This window comes from Podarcis vaucheri (assembly GCF_965113315.1).
Source record: "Podarcis vaucheri genome assembly, chromosome: 2".
In the NCBI taxonomy this organism is placed as follows: Eukaryota; Metazoa; Chordata; class Lepidosauria; order Squamata; family Lacertidae; genus Podarcis; species Podarcis vaucheri.
The window spans coordinates 102,713,806-102,739,584 of NC_138760.1; the positions used below are offsets into that span (position 1 = coordinate 102,713,806).

General features: G+C 41.5%; 1 protein-coding gene across 1 annotated transcript in view; it reads right to left on the reverse strand.

Moving 5' to 3' along the window:
* Positions 1-8,634: 8,634 nt before the first annotated feature.
* LOC309524879 (uncharacterized protein) overlaps positions 8,635-25,779 on the reverse strand; it is a 52,845-nt gene continuing 35,700 nt past the window's right edge. Inside the window, exons 10-11 of the mRNA XM_082210041.1 lie at positions 21,198-21,315; positions 8,635-9,592 (exon numbers count right to left, since the gene is read on the reverse strand). Of these exons, the coding sequence (XP_082066167.1) occupies positions 9,397-9,592; positions 21,198-21,315 (314 nt within the window). The 3' untranslated portion in view covers positions 8,635-9,396. The remainder of the gene's footprint in view (positions 9,593-21,197; positions 21,316-25,779) is intronic.

Consider the following 25,779-nt stretch of genomic DNA (forward strand, 5'->3'; position numbering starts at 1 on the left):
TCACATTTGGACTATAGATTTTGTTTTTGGAGAATTCACTGAAATGAATGCTTAAATCTTACTTAGTTTAAATAAAGTTTAGGTCTTTATTTAGTCTTATTTAGTTTTTAGGTAATACTATCAGGCACCGGCTCCCAACGACAATACACAGCATTGTTCTTAAAATTCTAACATTATATAACCGAGACTTTTTATTGCAGAACAATACTAGTCCTCCTAAATAACTTGCAGACTGTGGGTTATATCAATGTTAGTCTTACTCAGCGCAGCAGACTCATTGAAAGTAATGGACATGACTAACTCAAGTCCATTAAGTTTGATGGGTTTGCAATGAGTCAGGCTTAGTTGGATGGGTGCAGCCCCGTGAGCACGATCCATTCCTGACTGGGCTCAGTTCTGCTGGCCCTTGAATCATTTACACAACCGCACGTCAGTCATTGGTTGTAATGGGGTGCCCCTATTTGGGGAGAGCTGGCTGCAGTTAGCATCAGTCCTGTTGGGAGAGTAGGATCATGGTGAAAACGGCAGAAAAGTGAATGGATATCTCAGTTGACATCTTTTAATGAAGCAGAAATATAGAGGGCAATTTCAAAACAATGTAGAAAGTAAGCTGTAGTTCTGTATCACCCATTGATAAGAAGAGTCTGCTGGATTAGACCAATAGCCCAGGCGTGCCAACTTGAAGAAAATATGGGGGGGGCACAGCTAAGCCCTGCCCTGCATAATCAATCACATTGTGGGGCTCACCCACACCATCTGAATGGCAATGCCCACCAGTTTTTTTGGGGGGGTCAGCCCCCTCCAATATTTTATTGGGGAGGCTGGAGACACCTCAGCCCCTAGGAGTTGGCTCCTCTACAATAGCCCATCTAGTCCAGCCTCCTATTCTCACAGGGGTCATCTTGTTTCTTAAGCTGTATTTCAATCAATTGTTTTTATATTTGGTGTTAGTCACCCTGAGCCCGGTCTTGGCTGGGGAGGGAGGGGTATAAATAAAATTTATTATTATTATTATTATTATTATTATTATTATTATTATTATTATTATTATCATTCAGAAGCATAACTGCTTTCAACCGTGGAGGCAGAGCAGCACAGGGAAATGGAGAAAACAGGTTGTGTGGTGGCAGTAAATATATATTTAAATAAGTGATTGTATTTTTCTTTTAAACTGTTTTTAAGTAAGAAAAATCCGGTGGTTGTTTACGGAAACAAATATTTCACCCTTTAAAAATGAAGTAGAGGGACTTAGTGATAAGATCTGGAACACAGTTTGCTTCTGCATGGCATTTCTGTTTGTGAAGGATTAAACTAACAAGAAGTGCGCTGTTCATAATGTCTCTCCACTCTAGGCTTAATTACACCCAATACTGAATTTTTGTTTTGTTTTTCAAAGTACGTTTTCCCTGTTCCCTGCAAAGAATTGCTCGAGGACTAAGATAAGCAATCATTTAACATAATTATTCGAGCCACTAATTGTACTTAGCAGAACAAACTTTGTAGAGTTGGCCAAGGCCCCTTCTAGGCTCAATCCCACAAAAAATTAGTTGTGCTTAAGTTAAGACCTAACAAGACGAGTTTCCCTGTCAACTCCATTGTTGCCTAATTGACTCCCTTAAATAAAAGGCTGGAACCTTTGCTTCCTAGCTAATCAGGAACCAGAATACTGTATGTGAATCAGCAGCTGGCTAGCTTACACCCATCATACCACAACAGGATATGAAAACACGGGTTTCAACAGAGACAGAAACCCGTATCCACCCAAGAGGGATATTTCTGCAGGACCGTTTGCCTTCCAACATTATGGCACCATGCTACAACATCTCAGAGCAATGAGTCCCACAGATCAGTCTGTGCACTGTTTGGGAACAAAATGTGTATGGATTAAGTATAATGAGTGCTTTCTAACTGGGAGCTAGAGACAGTGTAATTACTTCTTCATATGAAGATATGTATAAAGAAGGAGTCTAAAATGTTCCTTTCAGTTCTTTTCTAACAAAACATTGTTTTAATCAGAAGTGTAATTAAAGCATTCTGAACAGTCCCTAGCAAATAAACTCACTTCCACATCAATATATCATTTGTGCCACAGTTTATACATCTGTATTTCCTCAAAGTTTCTAAAAAAAAAGCCCACTTGTTTTTTAAAAAATTACAACAGGGTTTTTTTTTTTTATTAAAGTGTGGAAAAATTACATATTGGCAAGTTTAATAGCTCCTCTAGAAACGGTTAGAGCCTATCAAACAACACGCCCAGCCCCGCCAATACGATTAATAAGAATTGTAAAACCACATGGCGCATATATGTAGCCCAAATAATATAGGAATTGTAAAGGATAAATTTGAACTCCTCAGAAAAAAATTGCAGACAATGGTTGAAAGGATACACCAGGAGTTTTGATGCAGGAGAGGACATGGCAACTGGGAAAGCACAGGTAAGTTTCTTTTTCTTTTCTTTTTTTAATACTGTTTTTATTTACTTTCATGGTACGGAAGATAAATTCTGAGAAAACCATTGTTACAACAGTAAACGACAAATAACTTGTCCTGATAAAATTACACATTTATCACGCCATGTGTTAAAGTTTCATTTGATTACTCTAACAGTGGTTCTCAACCTGTGGGTCCCCAGGTATTGTTGGACTACAACTCCCATCATCCCTGAGCTCTGGCCTTGCTAGCTAGGGATGATGGGAGTTGTAGTTCAACAACATCTGGGGACCCACAGGTTGAGAAAGGCTGCAAGAGATCACGCCACATTTTCCCATGAGTGCTGAGCGGATTCCTGCCACAGTCTGAACAATGTGTGTATTCAATCAACATTTGCCATATGTTATAAAAGGAATATGGATTGTGTTTGCCCTTTGCCGCTCTCACCTGGCATGTTCGTTTCTCAGCCAGTGCTATCGACCATACTCTGCTATACCAGGAATCAATGTTCAGCCCATCACCGGTTTTCCAACATCTGGCCAGGTAAGTTTCTGAAAGGTAGATTCCCACAACCAGATCCCTATGACTTGCACTCGTTTATTTTGGTAAGCCCTTGCTATCTCAAGGTGTTAGCATGCATATGCTCCAACTGTCCTGATCTACCAGGAATGTGCTCTGCTTCATGATTCCTATTGCTATGAATCTGTTTTTGCTCTTGGGTTGTTAACATGGGTTGCTAGAGTCTTCATGTTTTGCATTTCAGGCCTTTTCCCCTGGGTCTCTAGCACGTTGGCCTCAAGGTGGAAGGTAGGATACCCACTTAGGCAACTGCAAAAGAGAAGGTGGTAAAGGAAGCCAGAGATTTGACTAGGATTTGCACCCACTGATTTATGACTGCACATGCAAATTCAGAAATAATTATAATTTAGTTAGAAATGTGATACATCTCAACACAGTCTGAAAGGCCTGCTTGGCCTGCTCTTCAGGTTCCAACTGCAAGACCGCTGCTCTCTTTCCTCCTTATGGCTCTTTGAGCTGGAATTGGGCAGGGCAGCCCTTCAAACATAGTGCATCAGATGTCGTTGCACTACAATGCCCATCATCCCCAGACAGCTTAGCCAGTGGGTCATGGACGATGGGAGTTGTAGTCCAACATCTGGGGAGCCAACATCGAGGGACACTGAAACAAAGGATTCCTTCAAATAGAGGACTAAGACACATGGCTACTCTAGTCCACAGGTTGCACTCTGTCTGAGTCCTGGAGCTGGCACTGTTTTGAGCTGTCTGTGATTGCCAGTTTGATGGTGGCAAGTATCGCTCAGAAAAAGGACACAGAAGTCAGTACTTAACTTCACATAGTTCAGTGGCAAAGCATCTGTCTCCAGCTTCTTTCAAGCTTCTGCTTGAACCCCGGGCAGCCTTACATGGAGTCAGACCATTGTCTCATATAGCTCAGTATTGTCTTCTCTGACTGGCAGTGGTTCTCCAGGGTTTCGTGCAGAAGCTTTTCACAGACGTAGCTAGAGACGCAATCAGTCATAAGGGAAATGACCTGTGCACTTGATTGTGGTATTATTGCCCATACAGTTTCAATACCTTGGCATTGAAAGCAATGGCCAAGTCTGAGCCCTGATGCAAATTAAGGCCTGCCTTTCTGTAAAGGGACGTGGGTGGTGCTTTGGTCTAAACCATTGAGCCTCTTCAATCAGAAGGTCGGTGGTTCGAATCCATGCGACATGGTGAGCTCCCACTGCTCTGTCCCAGCTCCTGCCAACCTAGCAGTTTGAAAGCATGCAAGTGCAAGTAGATAAATAGGAATCACTGCAGCAGGAAGGTAAACAGCATTTCCGTGCTCTCTGGTTTCCATCACAGTGTTCTATTGCTCCAGAAGCGATTTAGTCATGATGGCCACATGACCCGGAAAGCTGTCTGTGGACAAACGCCGGCTCCCTCGGCCTGAAAGCGAGATGAGCGCCACACCCCATAGTTACCTTTGACTGGACTTCACCGTCCAGGGGTCCTTTACCTTTTACCTTTTCCTTCTCGCTGAGCTCTTGCTCCCTTCAGGATGCTCACCACCAGCACCACCCAGTCACTGAGAAGCCTTTTATGTGGGATGGGAACAAGAGCTCCATTTGCACAAACTCTTCAAACATCAGGGGTTAACGGAAAGGGCTTCCAAATTGAAGGAGGAAACAGATATGTTGGAAGCAGCAAAGGTCCTTCGTGGAAATGGGTGTATGTGTGTGTGTTCCAAAAGTACCATTACAGGCTGACATTCCTTCATGATGCAGCTTGAGTGAAAAGAGGTCATCTGGCCTCGTATCTCCCCTATTGGGGAAGGACTGTGGTGGAATCGTTTTAGATTTTCCCTTTGGATGCCAAACAGGCCCTAACGCTGTGTACACCCTGCTAAAGGCCTCCTTCTGCCCATTCCCTTCTCTGCCGCGATCTTAAAGAGGTTACTCTCTTATTCTTACAGAACGAGCTAAAACAAGAAAAGTGGAATTTATCCACATTAAACATTAGCTTGGCCCATTTCCTCTCAGGTTTGCACACACGTATATCCACACCAGATCTCAGTGTGTCTAAAATGGCTGGAAATTGTGCTTGCGTGCCCGCTTAGCACAAGGGATAGGAGTCCTGGATCACAGAACATCACCCAGGATGCTGACTGCCATCTAAAGTGTCAGCTTGACACTTGTTTTTAAATGTGGCCATTGATGGATGGATGATCTGGGTATGAAGCAAATATCCTCCTTTTCTCTCTCTAAGGCAGGCGTAAGTTCAAATCCCACTTTCATGTCAAGTTTACGGATACAGCTCTTTACATATGCAAGGAGGCTGCTTTCCCTCCTACCCCCTACCCTTAAATCTAATGTTATGCTTCTGAATACAGAATTTACCTAAGTAAATAATTATTTTTAAACCTAAGATTTAGGCAGCATTAGGATTTGATGTTATGCTAATGTTTGACAATTACTAAATGTGGGTATCAGGCAGTATTTTTTTTAAAGTTTAATTTAAAGCAATTTGACATGGAAAGGTTATTACTTTAGTTGCCAATAAAAGCTGTACTTTTAACATAAGTGTACACTAGACCCTAGGGTATGTGACTATTATCTTTTCTGCAATTATGTGGTGTTCTACATAAATGCTAAAAAAAAAAATTAGAAATATCAAAAGTATGAACTTAGATACAATATAAAAAAAAAGTTGAATAGATAAAACCAGAAAGCAAGTTGACATGAACATAGACAGGTTGAGGTTTCCCCCTAGAGGTAATATTTGGAAAATCCTGTAGCATTTCGGTTAATACATGAATTCAGATTTTAAAATTGGCAAAAACATAAACTCTGGTCAGAGTATTGCTTTGTCTTGTAGATTCGTAAAAACAAACAAACCGTGAAATACGGATGAATCTGTCATGTAGGCATCCTGATATCTGTAATCAAGTAATTTCCTTTCAGCAACCCAGAGTAAGGCAATCCTTTACATTTTACCACATCCCCTCTCAGTTTTACTGGACAACCAACTTGGCGAAGAGCTCTGATGAACTCAAAAACTTGCTCACTTTTTTGGTGGCATTTTTGCGGCCTTAGATTGATTCTTCTTGTATCAACGCGATGTGTAAATTTTGCTGGCATCCCACTAAAGCAGGGCTTTTTTTCCAGCTGGAACTCAGTCCTGGCACCTCTCTGTTGGGCACCATTGCCATTATAAGAAAACAAGGGTTCATGGTGAGTTCCAGCACCATCCAGCCTTAGGTGAGATGGGTGGTGACTGAGACAGAAACTTCCTGGTTGTGACACCCAGCTTCTGATATTCCTTCTGGGACCGCTCACCTGGCACCTATATAGATGTCTTTTCAGTGCCAGGCAAAGGGTTCTTTATTTCCCATGACACCTTTAACACTGAATTGCACTGTTTTGTTTCTGTTGTTTTGCCTGCTGCTATTGACTGTCGTATTATTTTAGCTTGCTCTGGGGACTAGGAAGGGTAAAGGTCGTTGTGGAAGAGGAGGCAGGCCCTCCCAGGATCCTGAGCTTCAATCACCTCACTCTTGCTCGCATCCAGTTGAACAAGTGCGCTCACTTTTGCAAGTGAATTCATGTGACATCCCTGAAACACTGATCTCAAATGACTTGGACAGGGGTCGGGAAAAACTTACATCAGATATCTGTGGAGTGAGTGGACAAATCCTGCAAAGGACTGGTAGCTGGTTAAAGAACAGTAAGCAGAGAGTAGAATTAAATAGCGAGATGCTGGCTCAACCCTTGGTGCTGGATGACAGCATTTACTGTGAAGGGACAAAGGGAAAACCCCCCTGCCAAAGCAATGCCCCTTTAGCCTTCTTAAATAAGTAGTTGTGGTTGTGGTATGTGAAGAAAGGAATTCTACTCCCTCCCCAATGCTTGATTACAATGAACCACCTTTAACATTTTAATGCCTGGTTTGGGGATTATTATTTTTTTGGAACAACTTGGTGTCATCAGCAATAACTCCATATTATTAACACCAGTCCAAAAGGAATCAATCCCAGTGCAGAGCTTTGGAGAACCCTGCTTCGTACATCCCTCCATTACAAGAACTGATTATTTTCCAGGCTACTCTGACCTATTGGTGAGGGTATGCCCCTCTCCTGTACCCATGAGGTTGATCCTTTACACCAAGGTTTATGATCTATAAGCCACGATTTGGGGATTCGGAAGCCCCTTGTAGACTGCAGTACGATCGTTTCTACTTAGTTCAGAAAATGCTGTGGTGTTACAGACCTGTTGGCATATTTATAGCTCAGGGAGCTAGTCCAAAAGATTACTAACCAATACCACTTTACCCGCCATTACTATGAAGAAGTATATACTCAAATGATATTGTTGGTGGAGGAAGGGAGAAGCACCATGGATTTGAACAGGAGGACTAAATTATATGGTCTTATGACTACAATGTGATTCATATCATAATTTTGCCCCAGATGTTTCCAGTTTGAAAGTCGGAGAAGTCATTATTGGACATAAAAGGTTGGTTCGCAGTCTGCTTACTCCATAGTCTTTCCACTAGGTCTGGAAAAAAATAAGGCTTTTTTTCTTCTTGTTATTATTATGCCAATTGCAAATGGTGGCTTATGTTTCAAATTAGCTGAAGTTTGTTATTTTTCCCTCTTAGGTAGGGTCTAAAACAAGCTGTTCACAAGAGGTCCAGCCACAGTATACAAGTCCCCCTAGAATTAGTTGGAAGAACTCCTGATGAGTTCACTCCTGTTTGTACATTAACCTTGGGATGAAAGGCCAGCCACAGTCATGTGAGAATCAAACCAAGTTTTCCAAAGCATGACACAATTTGATGGAAGTGTACGGGGCTCACAGAAAAATGTTTCGTGAGCCCAGAAAAACAATGAAAAAGCTTTAAGTTTTTAATGGTTCCACTTGAAGAATTACTAAGAGGTTGTTGACTCCAGAGGCCACACTGTAATGTTTGGAAGAAGAAACGGGTCAGGGAAGGAAAAACAGCCAACTCAGCTTGTGATGGGCAGTAGAAAGTCATGAAGGTGGGTGGAAAATTAGGCTAAGAATACAGCTCATCTGCCCCGCTCCATATCAGCATTTGCTGAGAGCAAAAATTAGTATCCCAGATGAATGTTGGTGTTTGCATAGGACTGCATCCATAGATTTGTCAGATATACAACACTTTATGCAAAGAAAATATAAACTCCACATTTATAGCAGTAAAGGGCAATGGAAGGGCCACTGTGCCCTGCAGATGGACAGCTTCCCCCACCATTTCAAGAGCTGTTGCCAGCCTACAGGTGCATCACAAGTAAGGATGCTTGAGGAATTCGACCTTGCAATGCAATCGTTCTCATCCTCACTTCCTGGCCTGAAATCCGGACTAGAAATTAGTTTATCCCCCAGCTATCAGCCTTCCTAAATATTTTGCTGCAGTTCTCAGCACACCTGCAAAAATCAGAGCTACACTTTAAAATGTGTGTTTTGAGAGACACTATGTTTAAAAATGTGTATTTAAAATGCAAACTTTGTGCAGTGTTTTTTAAAATGGGATGCATGGGCAAGAAGACAGAAGACAGCACACAGTTCTTCCACTGCCTATCTCTGCATTATGGTGCAAGGGAAAGCGTGCCACTGCTTACAAAATGTGGTCTGAGCATGGAGCACCACCAGAGCAAATAACAAACAATATCAAAAATGAATAAGGAAAAGAGATTTTAATTTTGTAGTGCAGAATGCAATCCCAACACCTTTTAGAGCAATTGCTGGAATCATTTCCATTTAAAGCTGGGGGGGGCGGGGGCTACAACACAAACCGACAAACATTGACTGTCAATCCTCAGTTTACTTTCTCAAGACAAAATCCTGCTGCAAGAATAACTTAGCATTTCAAGCATTTCTCTTCCCACCCCCTGTGCAATCCCCCCCCCTATATTTGACATTACAGCTGCAGTAGAAGTATCAACAAATTTTCTTGATTAATTGAAGCAGTAATTTAGCAAAGATTCAAACACAACATTCAAGCTGGCAACAGGATGTCTTCTCTGTTGGCTAAAATATAGGATCCTACTTTATTTTTATTTTTTTCAGTACAAAATTATTTGCATAGTGGCAATCTGTTTACTCTACTGAACTGAATGTGTCGATAGAGGGAAAATCAGTGTGTGTGTGTGTGTGTGTGTGTACTAGTATAGCATTCAGTCTAGGGCAGATTATTTTTTTAAAATAAGCAAACCTCTACATGCTGACTTTTGTTAAGACAAGAGCTGCTATAGATTGGGTCTAAAATAGCAGTTTGGAAATTAAAAGCTCTATTTTTTGGAGGAAGGAATTAATGGACAATGTCAAGAGAGAAGCTGATCACTCGTAACTCGTACAGAACTGCAATGTGATCAGGGGAGTCTTTCCTGTGTGCCTGTCATTCCTCTGTATGCATTGAAAGAGCGTTTCCATTCCTTTTCTACCATAAGCTTTGCCCTCCTTCAATGACTAAGTTGTGGCCAGTCATATAATCTGAAGCTTCAGATGCCAAGTATACGACGGCAGCTTGCAAGTCTGTCACTCGAGCCAGCCTTCCGGCTGGGATGTCCGTGAGCCAGCACTGCACAAGAGGTTTCAGCTCCTTAGAATGGATGAGCGGTGTTTCGACAATCCCTCTGTATAAACATATAAGAGACAAACTGGCTTGTTATGGCTACTTTCTTTCTTTCTTTCTTTTGCAGCACAAAATTGCAACAATACAAAAATAGCCCTGGGGGTACTTTTCAAACGAAGGATGAGAAAGATTCCAAACCTCCCTGGCTAAAAGCCACCAGAAACTTCAAACATGATTCCTGTTAAATGTCTTTCTAATATAGTTTTTATGTATCATCATTGCCTCCTTCATTTATTTCCACATTAGCGATACATTATTTAGCATAACGTCCCAATTGAAAGATTTGCCTCACAAACAATCACATCATCTAAATTGAAAGTGACTTGCGAGCGTTTACCTACAAATAGATTTTTTGGAACTGGACATAGCAATTATTCTATTCATTAGGAGACACTGCGAAAGGGGGTCTACAATATGTTCAGCGAATGCAGGCGGTTCACGTGCTATCATTTCAAGAGGAAGGCATAACCATTCTTTCTTTCTTTTCTAATTTTAGAATAAAAGTTCACCTTCACTAGGACTTTTCCCGAAAAGAAAATGTCAGTTAGTAAAAAGCTTGAAGGAACTGGCTCCTAATATCTTCCAGCTTAGACACCTTCTCTGCAATATGACAGAGAATTTATCAGGAAATGTTTGCATATATATATATATATCCCCAAAAATATATATGAATGAGAGGCAAAGAATCCACAGCACTCCATAAACATTTGGTGAGTGTTTAGGGCTTTAACAATAACTGATTTGTCACCCTCCTCCTTAGCAACATATTTGTATTTTGAGAAATGTTATAATTCTCCCCCCCCCCCAGTCCCTGTATAAATATATTTACATAACTGGGCCTAACAAGAAATTACATTTAACTTCTCAGAAATGACAATAACTAAAACCTGAGCTGCCAATTCCACTTCATTAGTGTGGTAGAAATGCATTCCAAATGTTAATAAAAATTCCAACATGCTGATAAATTAGTGCTTCTAAGGAACATGTGACACCTTGGTTAACATATTCAACCTCAATTATATTTCTCTTCAGCACCCTGTTATCTGGAACCTTTGCTGGCAATCAGAGGTGCTGTTTTTCAGCGGCCAATTTTCTAGATAATGTAGCTTATCAACACTGTGGGTAAACTTGCCAATGAAATCAGACTGCACTGAACCACACACGCGCTAATTGCATCTCTTTTTTATGCATATTTACAGACTGTCACTTCAAAGAAATCAGTGGCCCATTGAGGCAGCCAGTTAGCTGGAAGAATTGCCTCTTGCAAATGAAAATTAGCAAACAAGCTAGTGATAAATATGAAATGAACAAAGTCTCGAAATGCCGTTTTGTTCTCAAACTTCATCCTCATCCCAATTTATGCTTCCAAAGAAACAGGGTTTAGAAACACTGAATTCTGGGAACGAGAAACCCCCGCCTTGTACTTTTGTTTTAAAAGAAACTCTTGCGATATTGTTTAATGGATGTGGTTCAGACTTTGCTCTCTTTCTCATATACATGTTTTAATTTTTTTGCTTAACCGGGGCACTCTTCCACAATCCGACTTTCTTTTCAGTCTGAAACTGACAATAAACAGGATAGCTATTCAGAAATAATACCACACAAGGGCAACACGGTTGACCTCTGGCACTATCCTGCATTCCAAAGTAATATTATAATCACAATATTATTTTCCCTAAGTAGTTCCCTATCCCAGTCTTCTCAACCCCTTGACTCGAGCACATGTTTTCTACGAAAACAATTTGATTTTTCAGTTGCAAAAGAATATCAACAGGCTTATCATTTACTGTTACTCAACAACATTTCCCCCCATATATATTAGACACATGCACACACACACAAAATATGAAACAATACTAGGCTTGGATCACACTGATAATAATGAGAATAACAACAATAATAATAATTATCATAATGTGCTAGGTGCTCTAGGGGTAGTGATGGATGATCCAAAGAAGGCCAGCCATTTTATTTTATTTTACTTTTAGTAGACATTTGGAGACGGGGGCGGGGGGGGGGGGCGGAACACCAATCCCATTTTTTCAAGCATTTCCTGTGAATCTCTGATTACAATTCAGTGCCAGTTTTATTTGCAAATGTTAGCAGGGTGTGGCCTCAGGCTTCATGCTATATCATTTTATTTTCTATTCATTAGAAACTAGATAAACAGTCTGGCTTTGATCATTTAAACCAGATCCAAGCAACATCTCTTTCTATGTGGAGATATATTCAATAACCAATTGCGTAACAAATAGATAGATTACTCAGTTTCTTTACCTTTTCACCATACAAAAGGTTTTTTAAAAAGTAAAATAAATGAATGGGTTTATTCAAATGAGGAATAACCACACAGAGATATTTGGTGGGGTGTATATGTGTGCAGTGATGCAGTTTGGTAATTTTAGACTCTGGAATCAAGGGGAAGAGCTCCTATTAATTCTGCTGAGTATGGCCCTGAACGTCTGCCTGAAAGTCCAATGGCACCCTTGCTGGGGGGAGAGGCACAGTCATCTCTGACAAGTCTGTCTACCCAGCAGTATGTATAGTGGGGAGAAGGGAGAGCAAGCTTAGCTTCTCCCCACAACAAACAATACAGAGCGGGAGGTTTCTGCAGTAAGATCTTTGCAATTCTCCACTAGGGAACAAAATAGGATGAAGTAGGACTGCTTGAATGAACCTTTCCACCTCTCTCCATTTAACAGGCTAAAAGGATCGTCAAACCTATCCATTATAGTCCTCTAAATTTCTCCTTTTCCAATCTTAAATTCAGTTCTCCACATTTCCACAAGGTTTTGTTTTTTTTAAAAAAAAATCCTCATGAACGTTCATCAGCATTTTAGTGTGAATTATTCCCAATAAACACATTTTTTTGTATGCAGTTTTGAAAAATGTACACATTTTTGCAAGCAGTTCTTCTTATTATACTGCCTTTTAATGCGTTGTTTTCACTGCGATATGCATTTTTAGAATAGAATATCAATATTTATTGCTTGGTTGTCGAACTGCCTCACAAAATTCAGACAAGCGTGCTTTTTGAAGGATAGCTGTGTTTGGTTCACACATTGGTTCAAAATATGTGGATTAAAATATGTGGATTTCTTAGTAAAATAAACACAAAATTCAATTTCGTCCTTAATAGCAGGACAACAACCAGCTTCCTGAAAGGAAGGCCTCGGAACCCCTTCTGAGCATATAGATGTCCTGGGGATAGCGCTGCAGCCAATGTCTCCAGGCAAATAAAACCCAGCAAAACTGAAATTTCTGAAGTTAATTACGATATTCATAAATTATAGAGCACAGTACCACATAGTAGAACTTAGGCCTTTCGTTTAATTATGCTGGCGGTGGGAGGAAATTGAACGTTTTATTCTAAAGACAGCATAATTTAGGACGGTTCTGGTTTGGAAAAATAAGCAAACGAGAAAAATAATAACAACAACAACATAGTGGCTTGTAAGCACGCTTTTGGGTTCTTATACAAATATTAGATATGCCCCAGTATACAGCACATCTTCTGGGAGAGGCTCGGTGCCAAGATGGGCAATTTAATGCTGGAGATGGAAAAACCCTTTTAGGCAAATGTGCGTTGGCTCTTAACCATTCTGAGCGGTGACAAGTGCCAAGGCGTTAATTCTCTGCCTCATCTGGAATGCAATGCTGTTGCATAACAATGGCTTATCACACTATCTAGGTTCCCTTCACGGGAGATGCAGAACTGACATTTCGCTGCTGATGGCGGGTTGATTTAAGACTCAAGTAGCCCCCAAACGATCCCACACTTTATGCCAGTGGATATGTTGGTCTTTGAGTGCCCTGTTTATCAGCTGCTCCCTTAGAATGGTTGCAAGAGTTCTTCTCCCAAAGTGTGTGCATTTGTGTGTTTTGGAGAAAGGGGTTTCCATCTGTGTATAAGTTGATTTCTTTCAGATGAGTTATTAATTTGAATGATTTAAGTACACTTCAATTACTCAGGAAGTGTTTAATCAGTAAAACCCACTTAATTGGGACATCTCCCAAGAAACTACATAAAAGCCCAGAGATATTTAAGAGCAACTGCTGTTGCTTAATGGGGATGGTAATGCTGGTTAATTGGGATGCCTTTAAGTGATAGGGCTTTCCTTGGTTCTTCCCTCTGGTGTCCTTTTATGCCAGTTCCATATACAGTGGAACCTTGGTTCCCGAACTTAATCCATTCCGGGAGTCTGTTTGATTCCCGAAACAGTTCCGGAACCATGGCGCGGCTTCTGATTGGCTGCAGCAGCTTTTTTGCAGCCAATCAGAAGCCAGGCGTTCGGCTTCCAAAGAACATTCAAAAACCAGAACAATTACTTCTGGTTTTCGTTTGTTTGGGAGCAGAGGTTCCATTGTAGGCACAAAAACTTATTGCCCCCCCCCCGTCAGTGTGAAGATGCTTCATCCTACCCTGAAAACTTTAGCATTCCAGATCTCTTGCAGATTTTGTTGATCCAGATTGGAGAGCAGTGTTTGGATTGCTAGAATAATCGTTCGCAATCCAGCTGTTCTCAGTTGGCCTTGTCATTCACATGTTAACACAAGAACCGAAGGTGCGCTTCCAAAGGAAGCTTCAGCTGTATTTATGTATGTACCTAACCACAGCAGCAAGGGATCTTTATGCACAGAAGTGGAAAGAGGAAAGAATACCCTCAAAGGAAGAATGGCTGATAAAAATCATGGAATATGCAGAGATGGCAAAACTGACGGCTCTGATAAGAGACGCATTTAGAATCTTTCAAGGAGGACTATAAACTTTTTCTATATTTTTTTTTTAAATTTCCATATGTGAAGTCCACAGCAGGGTTTGAAGTTTAAGGGGAAAAAATAGAATATACTAAGATACCTGTTAAAGAGGAAGAAACTGGATATGATGGATTTTTAAGACACAGTCGTAAATAACTGTGATTATACAAATTGAGGATGGGTGAGTATTTTGGAATAAGCATTATAACTGCTGAGTGATAAAAATGTAAGTTTGAATCTTGAAATAAAAGAAAAAGAAAGTGTAAAAAAGAGAGAGAGAGCTGTGGGGGCACTGAACATTATGGTGTGATTGAATTCCCTTTGGGCATGATCATGGGCTAACTGTGGTGAGAAAAAAAGCAGCAGATGTTACCAATGATGGAGACCACAGTCAGTGGTTCACAAGAGCACAGAAGCTGGTTTGATCACAGAACCATAGTGAGGAAATGCGGTTGGTTTCCTGGAGGTGTGATTGAGTGGGCAGCCTCCATATCATGCATTCCTCCTACAAAGTTATTCATGCCCACAAACCAATCTCCTTCCAACTCCCAAACCCAGATTTCTCTCAGACCAGGAATGGGAGACCTGTATCACTCCAGATGTTGTTGGACTAACACGGCCATCGTACCTGACCACTTGCCGTGCTGATGGGAGTTGGAGTCCAAACCAACATCTGGAGAGCCCCTGGCTCAAATTTTCTGGGTTGTGAAGCTAACTGCCTAGCCCAAACAAAAACTGCACAATATCCTCTTTACGCCACATTCACCCATCCTTCTGGGGATCCTAGGAAACCCAAATTCAAAGTGTTGGTGCTGACCTTTAAAGTCCTAAATGGCTTTGGCCCTGTATAACTGAAGGAGCGTCTCCACCCTCATTTTTAAGCCCAGACACCGAGGTCCAGCTCCAAGGGCCTTCTGGCGGTGCTCTTATTGCAAGAAGTGAAGTTACAGGGAACCAGGCAAAGGGCCTTCTCAGTAGTGGCACCCTCCCTGTGGAACGCCTTCCCATCCAATGTCAAACTGATCAGCAACTACACAACTGACCCATCTGAAGCAGCCCTGTATCAGGAAGTTTTTAATGTTTTGATGTGCTTTTGATTATGTTGGAAGCTGCCCAGAGTGGCTGGGGCAACCCAGTCAGATGGGTGGGGTATAAGTGATTAATCCTCCTCCTCATCAGCCTGGTTGTTTAGTTTGGGAGGCCCTATTGTTGTAAAAGTGACCCCATGATTTCCTCTTTAACAGCTTGTCCAGTCTTCCCTCATCCCTGCACTGTATCTACCACTAATTGTGTGCCGTATATTAGGACATTTCTGTTGTTTTATGCATAACTGGAAACAAAACATAAATGCACAAGCAGATATGCATTAGTTAAGATATATGCATTAGCACTTTCATACTGCAATAATTCTGGCAATTAGATATTACTAAAGGAAGCCTTAGGCACCGACAGCTATAAATATGGATTCTCTTGTAAAAAATATAGTTCAGGAACGCATTTCCTTGTGGAGCTGGAGCCTGTATACTTCTTGCTAAAACCCTGTAGAGCTTTAAAAAAATGTAACACATAGGGAATAGTGCATGCGGGGCTCATGTATTCACTTAGATAATACAAAACTGTGAAACGTGTCAAAGCTTCTGCCAATATAGCTATTACAGTCAAGGTAAAAGAGCTAATCACTTCAAAGTGCTTGTTGTTGTTGTTTAGTCGTGTCCAACTCTTCGTGATCCTATGGACCAGAGCACGCCAGGCACTCCTGGCTTCCACTGCCTCCCACAGTTTGGTCAAACTCATGCTGGTAGCTTTGAGAACACTGCCCAACCATCTCGTCCTCTGTCGTCCCCTTCTCCTTGTGCCCTCCATCTTTCCCAACATCAAGGTCTTTTCCAGGGAGTCTTCTCTTCTCATGAGGTGGCCAAAGTATTGGAGCCTCAGCTTCAGGATCTGTCCTTCCAGTGAGCACTCAGGGCTGATTTCCTTAAGAATGGATAGGTTTGATCTTCTTGCAGTCCATGGGACTCTCAAGAGTCTCCTCCAGCACCATAATTCAAAAGCATCAATTCTTCAGCGATCAACCTTCTTTATGGTCCAGCTCTCACTTCCATACATCACTACTGGGAAAACCATAGCTTTAACTATACGGACCTTTGTCAGCAAGGTGATGTCTCTGCTTTTTAAGATGCTGCCTAGGTTTGTCATCACTTTTCTCCCAAGAAGCAGGCATCTTTTAATTTCATGACTGCTGTCACCATCTGCAGTGATCATGGAGCCCAAGAAAGTAAAATCTCTCACTGCCTCTATTTCTTCCCCTTCTGTTTGCCAGGAGGTGATGGGACCAGTGGCCATGATCTTAGTTTTGTTGTTGTTGAGCTTCAGATCATATTTTGCACTCTCCTCTTTCACCCTTATTAAGAGGTTCTTTAATTCTTCCTCACTTTCTGGCATCAAAGTTGTGTCATCTGCATATCTGAGGGTGCTTATTGCCTGGTAAATAATGGAGGCCCATCAACAGGAACACAACAATCTTTTTTTTAAAAAAAAATACAAGTAGGCATGTTGGCCCATATGTAAAATTCCAAAACTCATCTTAGGGTGACACCTTTATTAGACCAGATGGCAACAACTGTGCAAGCTTTTGAGTTTGACAGGTCTCTTAATCAGGCTAGATGGCAAACAGAGCACTTGGGGTGGTGGTGGTGGTGGGGAAACAACAGGAGATCACAGACGTTCGATGAGGTTCTTTTGGACCTTTGTGCTTATCAGGTTACACCTAGGCTCTGCTGGCATAAGGGGTTCACCTGGTGGGGCAGAGCTGCAATACTAGCTTTCCCACAGAGGAGTCGCTGTGACTTACTGGGAGGGAATGGTGGTGCTTAGGGTGTATGGGTGCACTGGTGCGAGTGTAGTTCAGCTCCTCCAGTGTGCTTGCACAGCACCGGCCTCCATAATGCCTTGCCCCCTCTTCTGATGAGCGTCAGAGACTCCACTGATAAGAAATCAGGTACATGGGGTATCCCTGCCACCTAAATCCGCCTCCATCCTGAGGTGGAACATACAGGTTCCTAGATAGGTGGAAAACATGACTCAAGAAAAACTGGATGGTCTTCATATCAGCAAAAGTGGACATTAATTTTAAGTGGTGTGCTAAGCCAAAAAGAAATTGTCAGAAGCCAAACTGGATGGCTTCACCGAGCCTTTGTAGAGAAGGTTTCCTCAGAAGTAAAACCCTCCTTCTCTAGTTTAGGATTCTGCTGTTGAACACCTCACTTCAGTTGTTGTTTTTTTCCAAGTCACATAAAGGTGGCCATGTTGACCTATAGGAAAATTCCCGAATTTGCAAATGTTTGGTCCTAGTTGATATTCTTTCTGTCTCCTAGTATCCGGATAATATTAGCACAGAGATGGAAAGAAGAGACAGTGCCTACCAGAGAAGAATGGCAGATTAAGCTGATGGGACTGTGCAGAAATGGCAAAACTGACCGGAAGAATTAGGAATCAGGAAGACCAACATTTTAAGAAGGAATGGGGAAACTATATAATTTACCTTTAAAATCACTGCAAGCTATTAAAATTATTAGTAGGATTGAAATGATGCTTGTAGTTAAATGTTAGACTTTGGTTGTAATGGAGATTTAATACAATTGTATTAACAGAAAAGATGCAGGAGAAAAAATTAACATAAGGACCCACAAAGGGGAGGGGGGAAGTCTATGGGAATTAATGGGGGGGAATATTTATTTGCTTGAAGGTTGTTTGTAAATTTGAAATATATTCATAGAGACCAAGCGGGGTTTCTAACAGGTAGACAAATGTGGTGGAAATGCAAATGCATTAAAAAATATTGGGAAATGATATACTATGAATTGAAAAAAAATGTTTAAATTGAATTTTGTCAAACACCCTGAAGCCTTTTTGTTAGGTATCTCAAATCAAGAGCTACCAAAAGAAAAATGGACATTATTTATGTATGCTACAATAGCGGCAAGAATCTTGATTGCACAATATTGGAAGATGGAAGGAATACCATCAAAGGAACAATGGCAAGAAAAGCTGATGAGCTATGCAGAACTGGCTAAGCTAACAGACAAACTATGAGAGGACAAAAAGGACTTCAGAAGAGTCTGGGAACCATTTACAGTTTACTTGCAGAACCAATAGAATGGACTGGATTCACTGGCAGGATTTGAATAAACTTTCACAACTTTCTTTGAGTAACAGACATTTTAGAGAAATGATAAGGGATTTTATTTTTGTGTAGGAAAAGCAGGATACGATAAATAAAACTAAATAACTCAGCAGAGGGGGAGTGGAGGGAAGACCATAGGAGGGGAGGGAGAATAATTGTAAATGACATGATGAATTAATTGTTATAAAATTCAATAAATATTCAGAGGAGAATGAAAATAAAAGATTTTTTTAAAAAAGATATTCTTTCTGTCTCACCGCTATATTTTGAAGTAGGGGGTTGTTCTGTAGCTCCTTGTGCTATTATTTGTATTCATGTTGGCTACATTGTTTGATCTTATAGTTTATTATGTTTCTGATACACTGTATTAGATGCTGTGAAGGCCTCTGAGTGGGGTAAGTGGCCCAAAACTATGCAGGCAAATCAATAAAAAATAATCAGGCCTTGTTTTGAAGTAGTACCCGGCAGAGGGCCTTCTCGGTAGTGGCGCCCGCCCTGTGGAACACCCTCCCATCAGATGTCAAGGAAATAGACAACTATCTGACTTTTAGAAGACTTCTGAAGGCAGCCCTGTTTAGGGAAGTTTTTAATGTCTGAAGTTTCATTCTCTGTTGGGAGCCACCCAGAGTGGCTGGAAAAACCCAGCCAGATGGGCAGGGTATAAATAATAAAATTTATATATATATATAAAAAAATATATAGCTGACACTTACTCTGAAGATCCACTGCTCACATTTCACAGTCAAGAGCCCACTTCCCTTTAAAGGGAAGTACATCTTTCCTCACTGAATAGGATGAAAAGTTTAGGTTACATAATTGTAACATATTCTTCTTATTATTGCTTTTTGCCCAAATTCAGTAGCAATGGTTGTTATTCATCAGAATCAACTAGCATCTATTTTTACTTCTACATGTTCTAGATTCAAGGCAATACCAGTGTTGTGTACGTCTAAGCAGCCATGATTTGTCTAGACGTCACTTCAGGGGCAGTGAGGGACTTGCAAGATAATACTAATACCTCTCAATATCCATGGATGAAGCTTTACTGGATGGTTATTTCAACTACTGTGCTGGGGTCTGAGACGAGCCTTCTGCAATGTGTGTGTCTGCGTAAGAAAGTAAGGTGGTTGCCAATTTGAAGTTGGTGAAGCAAAGAGATGTGTGTGGCCAGGAGCATTGTTTGGGTGCAGTTGCTCTCTTTGGAGCCCAGGGAGTCCATTAGAAAGTTAGTGTGCAGTGTAATGATCAGTGCCTCGGCCTTAGACTAGAAAAGACCCAAGTTCAAATCCCAACTCAGCTGCAAAGCTGGCTGGATAACTTTCAGCCAGTCCTGTGGAGTCAGCTACATTACTCATGGTGCAACGCTATAACTGTGTTATAAACATGCAACACCAGATGGCACTGTAGAGCCCAAAACTTTGCCTATGCGATTTTCCATAGAATTCCCCCCCCCTTTTCGTTATAACCAGTGCTTTTTTCTGGGGGGGGGGGGTACACAGAGGTATACATACCCCTAAACATTTGTGAATCTTTGTACTTTTGTCCATTTACTGTATTTATTTTTCCTGATTCGAACTATAAAATTGTGGTTTTCTTGAGTCAAAATGAGAGCACCCTTAAACATTTTTTTTAGAAAAAAAGCACTGGTTATAACCATTTAATTTCTGACTTATTTATAGCAGGGCTCCCCCCCCCCCCATGTGTAGATCCAGCCACAGTCTCTCAGCCTAATCTAGCTGACGGGGATGTTGGGAGAATAAAAGGCGGACAGTAGATGCTGCCCTGGGGGGGGGTCAGTCCAAGGCTTTTTTCCTGCCTCAGGCAAAGGAGAAGATGGTGCCCCTCCCACTCCAAAAATATCTAGAAGCCCACCAGAGTCACAGTTGAATTTTACTTTACACTGATGACAAGACAATGTCCTCCAACATACTGGAGGGCTACAGGGGGAGCTTAGGGGGAGCCCAGGGCACGTAGTGTGACACACACAGCTCAGGTACTCAGTGTGGACAAGAAATGTGTGTGTGTGTGTGTGCGCGCGCGCACACACACACACACACACATGCACACAAGTCTTGTATATTTCCTTTTCAGAAATTCCCACCTTTAAGCCTTCAAAAATTAGGTAAAATGCAATTGATAATGAATATATTTCATAAAAAACAAAAATTATACCAAGCTGACTTATAATTGCTACCGCCGAATGGAATTTCAATGATAGTAGTATAATGACGCCCCTTTTAAAGTGCCTGTATATTTGTCTGAGGTAAAAAGAAGGGTGGGGGGGGACTGGAAGGGGGGTTAAGTATTGTCTGTTAAGTGTCAAACGCCTTTTCTTTCACCACAGACGACTTGGACAGTAGCAAGGAAATATTTCACCTGGGAAAGAAATGTTAAAAACCACCCTTCACAAAATTAGAAAACCTGTTATCAAATGGCATAATCTTTTCAAAAATCACAGAACATATACAGCAATAGAGACGACTTTTTGCTACACACTTGGCATTTGTGTTATGCTTGAGAGTATTCCCCCCCTTATTTAAGGAACTGAAGTTTTGCTAGCTAACAACTTTGCTTTCTTACATTTTCTTAACTTGAGAACTTCATTACATTAATGCCTTATTTCCTCCACCACCCCCCCAAAAAACCCCTACATGTTACTTACGGAGAAATGCAGTTCACTCTCACTCCTCTATCAATCCACTCCGTCCCCAACGTCTGAGTTAACTTTACAACCCCGGCTTTTGAAGCATTGTAAGCTAATTGCTTCTGTGGGTGAGGAACTGGGTGGTTGGGAAGGGAGAGACATAGAAATTTAATTTTTACTTCCTGACAGAGAAAGAGTAAATAAAAACTGAAACAGTTATTTGTAGAGGCAGGCATACCTTTCCATTGTATTATCCTGACTTTTGGATCAACATATGGAAAATGGAACAACTGCAAACAGACCCTCGTAAGTACCTACATTTTAATGTTACATATAGCAAACCTATATGCTATTTAAAAGAAACTGCCACTGCGTTCAGTAAGACTTACTATTCCCATGTAAGTGTGTGTATCATATGCCAGCCTAAAACTTATTATACCTGCAGATGCTTATTAAAATTAAAACTCAACCTATAAAAAGGCAAACAAGCACAAAGTTATAGAGCATGGGTAGGCAAACTAAAGCCTGGGGTCTGGATCCGGCCCCATCGCCTTCTAAATCCGGCCCGCGGATGGTCTGGGAGTCAGCATGTTTTTACATCAGTAGAATGTGCCCTTTTATTTAAAATACATCTCTGGGTTATTTTGGGGGCATAGGAATTGGTTCATTTTTTCCCCTTCAAAATATAGTCTGGCCCACCACATGGTCTGAGGGACAGTGGACCAGCCCCCTGCTGAAAAGCTTTGCTGACCCCTGTTATAGAAGATCAGACATTTAAGCAGATATTGGTACACTTCTGTCCCGGAAACGCCAATCTCTCAAAGCAACTTGACTGGTTGGATGCTTTGGATGTGTGTGTGTGGGGGGGGGAATGCACACATGTCACATGTCAGTCAGAAACTAAAATGATCAGCTTTGTTAATTATAACGTTCACGCTTACAAGCGACTTTGGTATATTCTCCTCCTCCTTGCCCCTTTCCTTAAGCTGATATACCTGCAAAAAGACAGCTTATTTTTAGCAACCAAACCATTCTCGTGACATTTTAAAACAGAGTTTAGACCCCACCAGGCAGTATCTATGAAAAGTGCCTATGAATTGATTTTAGAATGCATTTCAATTAATTGATTGAGATTTTATGTAAACTGTGTTACTTTTATTGTTGTTAGCCACTCTGAGCCCGGCTTCGGCTGGGAAGGGCAGGATATAAATAATTTATTATTATTATTATTATTATTATTATTATTATTATTATTAAAAATATTTTTCCCTGAGAGGGAAATAGGACCATATTACAGTGGTACCCCGCAAGACGAACGCCTCGCGAGACGAAAAACTCGCAAAACGAAAGGTTTTTTCGTTTTCGAGTTGCCTCGCAAGACGAATTTCCCTATGGGCTTGCTTCGCAAAACGAAGCTTGCCCCGGGGACAGCGGGTCTTCTCTTTTGAAGCAAGGGGCGGCGGGGAGAAGTGATCTTCTCCCCGCAGCCCCAGGTCCGGGGACAGCGGGAAGTGCTTCCCACTGCCCCCGGACCTCTTTTGAAGCAAGGGACTGCGGGGAGATCGCTTTTTCCGGTGCTCCGAAGCCAGGCGGGGGGGGGGGCGGGAACACCTGCCCCAGATGCCCCGCTTCGGAACGCTGCTCCGAAGCGGGGTGGGGGGGCGGGAACACCTGCCCCAGCCACCCCGCTTTGGAACGCTGCTCCGAAGTGGGGTGGGGGGGCGGGAACACCTGCCCCAGCCGCCCCGCTTTGGAACGCTGCTCCGAAGCGGGGCGGGGGGGGTGGGAACACCTGCCCCAGCCGCCCCGCTTCGGAACGCTGCTCCGAAGCGGGGCGGGGGGCGCCCCCCGCCCGCCTTCCCAGGGGCTTTTAAATCGCCCCGGACAGCGGAGAAGTCCTCCGCTGTCCCGGGGCGATTTTAAAATGCCGCCCGCCAGCATTTTAAGATCGCCCGGACAGCGGAGAAGTCCTCCGCTGTCCCGGGGTTTTTAAAATGCTGTGGGTGGGAAGAAAAGCCCTTGTCCCCCCCCCAGCCTTCAGAAGAGGTCCGGGGACAGCCTGTCCCCAGACCTGGTCTGAAGGCGGTTTCCCTAGGAACGCATTAATTGATTTTCAATGCATTCCTATGGGAAACCGTGCATCGCAAGACGAAAAACTCGCAAGACGAAGAGACTTGCGAAACGAATTAATTTCGTCTTGCGAGGCACCACTGTATAGGTCAATTTCTTAATTAACATGAATTTGTTGACAAGGATGTATTTTAGACCCATTTTTTTGTAATGCACATACAGAACTTTTCAAAGTTCAGACCATCATTCCACCCAGAAATACCCTTTTTAGTAATCTATTCTTCATCTGAGCTATTTTTATTCCCTTCCCCTCAATTTTATTCTGGCGTTCATTCATTTGCTTCAGTATTTCCATGCTGACTTTTTAGGGCCAAGCCCTTGCAAGGCAACTTAAATAAAACTGTCATAAAAATCATTAAGAACAGTGGCTTAAGACAGCAGTGCTTTGAATAATACACAGGTGAGCAACATATCATTGCAACTCAGCTAAAACAATTAAATCAGTTTCAGAATGGCAACAAGTATAAGACATATTTTTGTTTAATTGTTCTTTCGATAATTATTGGGGTGGGTGCAATTCTGCCACAGATCACAAGTCTGTGGAGTTTAACCATAATCTCCAATAGTGCTCAGCCAGATCCTTGCATCACTACATTCCCCAGAAGTTCCATATCAGGCCACGAAACACTCTTGCAAATTTTCTTTTTTCAGTTTTTCTTTTTTTAATTACAGTAATAATAATATGCTTAAATGGTTGGAAGTGTGGTAAGATTTAGGATTTTTTATTTCTAGAAAGAATAAGAAAATACAAATAAAAAGAAAACAAAAAAGCCCCAGAAATCAAGAATTAAATTATTACTGCATGTCAGAGTGGTTTTCATTTAATTGGGAGCAGTCCTATAACAAAGTCAGGAGAATTTGACCAAATAAACTAACTTAGTAAAACAACATTTTGAAAGGCTGTAGCAGATTTATCCTTCCAATTCATGTATTTTGCTTGCCTGCCTGCTTTCTCGCCGGTTTCTTAAAATCAACACGGTGGAAAAGAACGTTTTTGTTGAATTGTACAAAAGCATGTAAAAACATACCACATCTTGAAATCACTTAAATAGACATAAGACTGTAATCCTAGCCAGCCGTTGCCTCCCTTTTTCCACTGCATAATAAAACTTGATTAATAACGATTTTTAAAAAAGAATCCCTTTGCTTTACAACAGAGAAATCATTTTTACAGACCCAACATATTTATTCAATAAGCTTTCATTACAAATATTTTCCCTCTTTTTGCTGTTGTTTGGTCTGGCATACCGGCAAGCAGCACTCCATGTGGGCTGGAGAAGAGGAGAGGAATCTAATTTCTTGATTAATTACTCTACTCAAGATCCAAGTTACATACAACTTTGGTAGTTAACCCCATCGCCCTTGCAAAAGTAGCACCTGCTAAAGTTTCCAAATATGCCTGTTTATGATAAATTACTGCATGTTTGCTTAAAGGGGCCAAAGACTTTTGCATCTTTCCCATCTGAGAGTCTTTGTTTCCAGAAAAGCAGAAACTTATTTATTTATTCAGGCAGTTCTCTGACCTCTAATTCTGAACAGACCTATCAGGTGGCTTCCTGCAATGCTTATCATACACTTTATAGGAGAAACTTTTGTGACTTCTTCCTACTTCATCCCACCCTTGACAGCATAAACGTTTGTTATAGAAATGGACAAATTTGTCAATTTCCATTTCTCATGTTTTCAGTCTTAAGTTCATTCTCTTTTCGACATTTCTGCATCACTTTGCTTATTTATTTATTTTTAAATCCTCATTCAATAGCATTCTATGAATATACACATTTCTGTAGGTAACTTTGCCTGACATTTGTGCAAGCAATCTCCCCTGATATAATGCATTCTATATTTTCTTTTCAACAACATACACATTTTTTGCACACATTACTTGTCTGGAAAACCGCGTTGCAAAATTCAGAGAAGTGCAAATTTCGAAGGACGGTTTTGTTTCCATTCATGTAGCATTTTAGAAATTGCAAATTTGGGAGGTTTGCTCTTACACCGCATCAATTATTATCAGTGATACAGTCGGGGGGGGGGAGCTATGAAAGGAAATCTCTCCTTGTTGAGTGAGATTGTGTGTATGCTTCAAGCTGAGCAGCTTGCAGAACGAAACTGCAAATTGGGAAGAAGGACCGTGCAGAAGGTCCCAAATCCTATCTCCAGTCGAAAGGATCAGATAGCAGGTAAAGCGAAAGAATTCTGCCTGGGGTCCTGGAGAACCACAACAACAACAAGAAGAAGAGTTTGGATTTGATATCCCGCTTTATCACTACCCTAAGGAGTCTCAAAGCAGCTAACATTTTCCTTTCCCTTCCTCCCCTACAACAAACACTCTGTGAGGTGAGTGGGGCTGAGAGACTTCAGAGAAGTGTGACTACCCCAAGGTCACCCAGCAGCTGCATGTGGAGGAGTGGGGAATCGAACCCCGTTCACCAGATTACGAGTCCACCGCTCTTAACCACTACACCAC